The sequence below is a fragment of the Pseudophryne corroboree genome, chromosome 5 (genome assembly GCF_028390025.1).
Source record: "Pseudophryne corroboree isolate aPseCor3 chromosome 5, aPseCor3.hap2, whole genome shotgun sequence".
NCBI classification, from domain to species: domain Eukaryota; kingdom Metazoa; phylum Chordata; class Amphibia; order Anura; family Myobatrachidae; genus Pseudophryne; species Pseudophryne corroboree.
This window is the reverse complement of record NC_086448.1, coordinates 777,896,704-777,904,430: the sequence shown is the minus strand read 5'-3', so window position 1 is coordinate 777,904,430 and position 7,727 is coordinate 777,896,704. Positions and strand designations below refer to the sequence as shown.

The 7,727-nt window shown below is 45.8% G+C and overlaps 1 protein-coding gene across 1 annotated transcript; it reads left to right on the top strand.

Annotated features, from left to right (window-relative positions):
- The first annotated feature begins 314 nt into the window (after positions 1–314).
- On the top strand, positions 315–3,382 carry LOC134928502 (E3 ubiquitin/ISG15 ligase TRIM25-like). Its single transcript, XM_063924326.1, has one exon. The coding sequence runs from the start codon at positions 523–525 to the stop codon at positions 2,107–2,109; it is 1,587 nt and encodes a 528-aa protein (XP_063780396.1). The 5' UTR covers positions 315–522; the 3' UTR covers positions 2,110–3,382.
- Positions 3,383–7,727: the final 4,345 nt, after the last annotated feature.

Below are 7,727 nucleotides of genomic sequence, written 5' to 3'. Positions count from 1 at the left end.
TAGCAAAGTTATGCAGCACATGTGCTACCAGGGGACACCGCCCAACTACTTTCAGACACAGGCAGGGGAGAAGTATATCTGAAAGTGGAAATTGTTTGTGTTTTATGTGCTTGGGGTAACCTGAGTGTTGTACTAGGGTTAGTTCCCTCATGATCCCCCAATAATAAGCCTGGGAGTCTAACACTCCCACACAGCAGAAGTGTTCTGCTTTTCACAGGTCTTACTGCATACCAACACACCGACCAATCCCAGCTGGCTTTGCACAGAGTGGCAGAGGGTGAAAGCAAGCTTTCTATTGGCGTTGCCAGTGAGAGGGAAGGAGAACTCTTGCTACAGTGTTTCTGCAGTATACTTTCATTTTTCTTGGGGAGTACTGCTGGGTGCCTGGCTCTCAGATCTAATTACGCTGGTGCAGGGCTATCAGCAGACTGGGGCTTGTCGTGCTGAGAGAGAGGAAAGCTGCTGCACAACAGAAAGTACATTCAGCCCAGTTCCCTGCTGCTCCTGCTGCTGCTTGTAAGAATGGCTTCTGCTGAACTGAAGGAGGAGCTGAACTGTTCCATCTGCCTGAGCATTTATACAGATCCTGCTGTCCTGAGCTGCGGCCACAACTTCTGCCGCCTCTGCATCAGCCGAGTCCTGGATACCCAGGAGGAAGCCGGCCTTTACACCTGTCCCGAATGCAGAGCGGAATTCCAAGAGAGACCCACGCTGCAGAAGAACATGAAGCTGTGCAACATTGTGGAGTGCTTCCTGACTTCTCGGCCAGTGCAAGAGCAAGCCGGGATCTTCTGTACCTACTGTGTGCACTGCCCTGTGCCTGCTGTGAAGACTTGTTTGCAGTGCGAGACCTCCCTGTGCGAAATCCATCTGCAGGCGCACAGCAAGCTGGTGGAACACACTTTAACCTATCCTACGACCTCTTTGGAAAACAGAAAGTGCTCCATCCACAAGAAGCTCCTGGAGTATTACTGCCCCGAGGACGCTGCGTGCATCTGCGTGTCCTGCTGCGCTTTTGGAGAGCATAGAGGGCACCAGGTTGCGCTCCTCTATGAGGCCTCAAAGAAAAAGAAGGACAAGCTGAGGCTGGTCATGGAGAAACTGACCTCCAAAAGAGAGGAGACAGAGAAAAGGACGCAAAGTCTACGGGAACACCGGCAAAAAGTCGAGGAAAAGGCATCCAGTATAACCGAGAGAGTCACCCTCTTGTTCAAAGAAATCCGGGAACATCTAGAGGTCCTGGAGAAGAGAGTCCTGAGTGAGATCACCGGCCAGGAGGAGCAGGTCTCGCTTCATGTGTCCGATCTCATCCAGCAGCTGGAGATAGAAAAGGAGGAGCTATCCAAGAAGATGCGACACATTGAGGAACTGTGCAACATCATGGACCCCCTGACCGTCTTGCGAGGGCGGGAGTCTGACGCTACCAACTGCGATAATGAGGAGGAAGATCACAAGGACAAGAAGAAAGACGTGAAAAACGTGCAGGCCGTATGCGATTTGGATGAGGGTTTGATCTCGGTTATTTTGCACACGGGCTTAACGGACATTGTGACGGGCCTGAAGTCAAAACGGGGATTCCACATGCAGGTGGCCTCGGACATACTTCTTGACGTATATACTGCGGGAGACTATGTTGCTGTGTCTCGGGATTTTAAAATGGCGTCTTGGTCGGAAACCAAGCAGTGCCGGCCTAAGACACCCGAAAGATTTGTGAATTATCACATTTTGAGCACAAAGATTTTCACTTCTGGACAGAATTACTGGGAAGTGGAGGCCAGTGAACTGGGCTACTGGATGGTAGGACTGGCATATCCCAGTATAGAGAGGAAGGGAGATCGGGCTGTGACAGGTTATAATAAGAAGTCCTGGTGCCTCCGTATGTCGGATAAAACACACTCAGCCATACATGATTCCAAGATAAACCCCTTGTACCCTGATATTTCGGTGCAAAGATTAGGGATATACTTAGACTATGAGGCCGGGCGACTTTCCTTTTATCAGATCTGTGGGTCAATCAGACACTTGCACACCTTCATCACTCACTTCACAGAACCCCTACATGCCGCGTTCTGCGTCTATAATAATTCCTGGGTCCGGATCAGGAGCTAAGACATCTACTAAGCAGTGACTGATACAATCAATGACCTTTTACTTTGAAGCCTACAGTATTTCTATATCTGTTAGAGACACACATATCTATCAGGGATGGAAGGAACAGAGGTTATGACTTTTGTACAACATATACTGTATGTCCTATACAGTATATGTTGTACAAAAGTCATAACCTCTGGTCCTTCCATCCCTGATATTGATAGTTGCAGGTGGCAGTTTTGAGTATTTTAAAGCCCACCACCTTTATCAGAACAGTGGTACTCCCAAACATGGGGATTGTCATTGAGCCAAGCCTATTAGCTGCCTCTCTATAACTAAGGTGCTTCTGTGGTGAAAAAATAGTCATGAAAATACAATCAGCTCTCTAGAATCCAGTGATGTCACATTTCGCTTACTACCTAAATGATGTCACTAGTTCCTTGTGACTTAATAGGCTGAATTCTTGTGAGAATTGATTAGTTAGCGCAATAGAATGTTCTAGCACTATATATAAATAATTGTTAATAAATAAATTGGTTCATCCCACGAAATGTCTGACCACACTATGCTTTTACTGAGTAAATGTCACCACAAATAAAAAAAATTCTGATTTTTAAAGTGCATAAAATGCTTTGTGTACAGTATTACTTTAGAAATGATCTACTCTACTGCATAGATTCTCAAACTCTGTCCTCAGGACCACAAACAGTCATTGTTTACCAGGTATCCCAGCAGGTGCACAGGTGTATTTATGGGACTGTTATGAAATACCTCCAATCAAAATCCCAACGGTCAAAATCCCGACATGGACAAAATACTGACATTTAAAATACTAACAAGGTCAAAATACCGACATGTAAAATGTTCACAGGTCAAAATACCGACATGCGTGTTTCATTGTTTTTTTGGTGTGTATGTTGACATAGGTTGACATGGACACCATATAAGTGTACCGCATCCCCTCGCGCTTCGGGCACGGTTCCTCGCTGCACTCGGCACACTATTATATTCCCCCTCCAGGTCCACTGGGATGGTAAAGTATGACAAAAAAGAAAAAAGAAAAAAACATCTGCACACTAAATAAATAATAAATCAGCATTATATATAGATTGACCCATATATAATGACACCTATAGGAACCCCAATATTAGTGTGTCTAATTAGACCTTATACCTCTCTGGGGGTGCGACCCTGATACAACCAAGTATGTAGCAAGAAATAAAGAACAAAAAAAGGCGGTTGATAGGTCGGGTGCACAAATCAAATTTATATGATTGATTATTGTATTAAAACGTAGCCTTTATTGCTTTTCATTAATATAAACAGTCCATATTGTAGGACACACAGAGCAAAATATAGAGGTTAAAAGTAACACATACAGGTTCAGTATCCCTTATCCAAAATGCTTGGGACCAGAGTTATTTTGGATATGGGATTTTTCCGTATTTTGGAATAATTGCATACCATAATGAGAAATCATGGTGATGGGACCTAAATCTAAGCACAGAATGCATTTATGTTACATATACACCTTATACACACAGCCTTGTCATTTTAGACAATAGTTTTTATAACTTTGTGCATTAAACAATGTGTGTCTACATTCACACAATTCATTTATGTTTCATATACACCTTATACACACAGCCTAAAGGTCATTTAATACAATATTTTTATTAACTTTGTGTATTAAACAAAGTTTGTGTACATTGAGCCATCAAAAAACAATGGTTTCACTATCTCACTCTCACTCAAAAAAGTCTGTATTTCGGAATATTTGGATATGGGATACTCAACCTGTACAAACATATAAGTGATGAAAAGTGAGAAAATGGTGTACTAGATAGGTTAAAAGGTGGGCTCACCACAATAACTCCTGCAACTATGTGTTTATAATGTATGTAATTCGGGCCATGAAAAACATTTCAAACCGTTGATGTTATATCATGTTTTTTTCTCACTTTTCATCACTTATATGTTTGTATGTGTTACTTTTAACCTCTATATTTTGCTGTATGTGTCCTACAATATGGACTGTGTTTATATTAATGAAAAGCAATAAAAGCTACGTTTTAATACAATAATCAATCATATCAATTTGATTTGTGCACCCGACCTATCAACCGGCTTTTTTTGTTCTTTATTTCATGGTAAAGTATGAACAAGTCGGTTTCAATGAAAAACTCATGTCGGCATTTTACATGTCGGTAATTTGACTTTGTCTGTATTTTGTCCATGTCGGGATTTTGACCTTGTCGGGATTTTGACCGTCGGTCAATTGCTGTCGGGATTTTGACCATCGGGATTTTAATTGGAGGTAAATTGACTGCATCCCGTATTTATTACTCACTGACACATTTTAAAAAGTCCACAGGTGGAGCTAATTATTTCACTTGGGATTCTGTGAGGAGACCTGGAAAACATGCACCGTGTAGACGAATTTGAGAATCTGTGATCTACTGTAATACCCCTTTCACACCAAATATATAACCTGGGTTATTGTCGGGGCAACCTGGGTCCCAGCTTGGTGGAAAAGAGTCTACCCGAGCTGTGTTACCTGGGAATCCAACCCAGGTAACTGCCAGGGTCGAAACTTGGCGCCGACCCAGACAGTCTGCAGTATGAACGGTATGACCCAGGTCACGCTAAAAGTATACAGCGTGCCGGATCACTGGCGCTTGGAGATGATGTCATCTCTAATGGCTGGCAGACTGCACATGGATGCAGTCTGAATGGTGTCTACCCACCCAGCAATGGGTGTAGTATGGTATGCCGACGGCTGGGCTCCCGGCGACCAGCATACCGGCGCCGGGAGCCTGACCACCGGCATACCGACAGCGTGTCAAGCGCAAATGAGCCCCTTGCAGGCACGGTAGCGTGCCACGCTATCTATTCTCCCTCCAGGGGGGTCATGAACCCCCACGAGGGAGAAAATCTGTCGGTATGCCGGCTGTCGGGATTCCGGCTCCGGTATACTGGGTGCCGGGATCCCGACAGTCGGCAACCTGAACACCAACCCCCAGCAATATCCCGGGTCAAGCCCGTGGTATGAATGGACTTTCAGCTGCTGTGACGTGGCTTAAACTGTGTTCAATTAACCCAGGTTGTGCCCAGGATTTGGTGTGAAGGGAATCATTTTGTTTAGTTTGTTGCCATCTTATCTTTCAGGTTGCTTGTTTTCTCATACCAGTGGCTTTGCTAGGCCCCATGGCAGTATGTGGAGATGAGTCCATCCTCCTGCAGTTCTTGTGTGATCAATCTGGAAATGTACAGAGGGCTATGGTTTTCGTTAAAAAAGCCCTGCATTTATGTGGTTCCGGTATGAATGGCTCGACAATGTTAAGGTCAACAGTCATTAGGTCGACCATTATTGGTCGACATGGACAAATGGATTTTTTAACTGTTTTTGGTGTCACTTTTTTCCGTAACATGACCAGGAACCCCAATTAGTGCATTGCGTCCCCTTGCATGGCCCGATTCGCTCGCCATGCTGCGGGCAATGTGCCTCGCTCTGCTGTGCTCAGCACAGGTTATTATTCCCAATCATAGTCCACGTAAATGTTAAAGTATGAAAAAGTTAAAAATCAATAATAATAATAAAAAGTCGTCCATTTGCATGTGTCGATCATTTGCATGTGTCGACCATGTCAATGTCGACCAATAGTGGTCGACCTAATGAGTGTCGACCTTCACATTGTCGACCATCTGAACGGATACCCATTTATGTGGGTGCAGGCAGTGGCAGAATTACCGCCTTTTGCATGGAGTTCAGTTAAACCCCCCCAAGGTTGTAGCTCCGCCTCTGAGTGGCACCCCAAACAAATAAGGTACATGTCACGATCCGGGTATCTGGACGCCATTTCTTACCCATCAGATGCCTCCTAAGGCTGGCTCAGCGCTCCAGGACCGGATCCCATCTGTTATCCTAATGTTCACATTCCTGCATCCTCTCCTGTCTCTCTGAGACGCTGTCACAGTAACGCCTTATTATATCTGGCATGGCGTCTCCCGCGGCCTCCGCCGCCGTCCCTGAGCTTCTGCATGCAGAGTGTCAGAGTGGCGATTACGTCAGCCGCGGCCTCCGCTGTGTCCGCGTGGTTGGATGTGCACTTGTCAGCCTGGCGTCTCCTGTCTCCAGTGGCCGGCGCCGCCATTACTGTTTTCATTACCACATGGATTACAAACCAAACTTCCCTCCAAGTGTCTGCATGGGCGCAGCCATCTTGGATTCTGTCAGCTGATCATTTCCTCCAATCTGTTGTCAGTATTGTTAATCTGCATAATTGCCTAGCCAATCCCTTCCTTGCTGCAGGTATAAATACACTGTGCCTGAGCAAGGAAGGCGTCAGTGCTTTGGTTGTCAAACCTAGTTCCTGTTTGTCTCTCTCCTGTGATTGTCTTCCAGGTTCCAGCTCCTGTCTCAAGACTTCCACCATAGAGACCCGCACCAGCATTCCACCTGCGATGTAGCCTGACTCTCCAATCCATTGTGGATTCATCTGTTTCCAGCTACAACATTACCTGCTTCCAGCTCAGCTACCAGCAGAGTACAGCTTCCCTTAAAGGGCCGGTGTCCTTTCTACACTTTACCACTCTCCACCGGTATTATTATTTCTCCGCTCTCAAGTTCTACATTTCAGTTCATATTTCATCGCTCCCAAGTTCATTTATTATTTAACTGGTTCCAGCCAGTATCCACTCCATGCTAACAACAGTCTGGTTCCAGCCAGTATCCACAGCAGCTGTTTTATCTTCAGCAACCCAGCTTTTCCTGGAACACCAGCTGGCACAATCCTGGGTTATCTCCATTGCTACAGTCGGGCCTGGTAAGGACTTTCCATCTAGAAGATCATAAGAACTATCTCACACTACCAGTGCCCTGTGGCTCCTGCCATCCTGTAGTACCCAGGAACTGTATTTATTCTTTGCTGACTTTTACGTTTTCTTTTACTGCTGCTGTGTTGCGGAGTTGTCATAATAAACATCATTGACTTTTATCCAAGTTGTCGTGGTCACGCCTTCGGGCAGTTATTATTCATGTTACTTACATGTCCAGGGGTCTGATACAACCTCCCAGGTTCCGGTACATCTCAGCCCCTACAACTGAGGCTGCCTCCCGTCAGCTCAGGCCCTCAGTTGTGACAGTAAGCACTGACCTAATGAATCCAGCCGGAGACCAGGATCAAGCGGCCAGGCCGATGCAAGAACTGGCAGCCCGACTAGAACATCAGGAGGCTGCACAGGGCCACATCATCCGCTGTCTCCAGGATCTCTCTACTCGGCTGGATGGGATTCAGACAACTCTCCGTGGATCAGGCGCGTCTGGTGCGTCAACCACAGTGACTCCAGCTATAACCCCACCCACCTTACCCATTTCTGCTCCACGTCTTCATCTTCCAACGCCAGCAAAATTTGACGGATCTCCAAGATTCTGCAGGGGATTTCTCAACCAGTGTGAGATTCAGTTTGAGCTACAACCTGGCAATTTTCCCAGTGACCGTACAAAAATTGCCTACATTATTTCTCTTCTCAGTGGCTCAGCCCTTGATTGGGCATCACCGTTATGGGAGAGGTCCGACACCCTGCTATCTTCCTACACTGCCTTCGTGTCAACATTCAGGCGCATCTTCGACGAG

What these genes read in the sequence shown, in the direction of transcription:
- LOC134928502 (XM_063924326.1), top strand. Translation starts at nt 523, where the DNA reads ATGGCTTCTGCTGAACTGAAGGAGGAGCTGAACTGTTCCATCTGCCTG.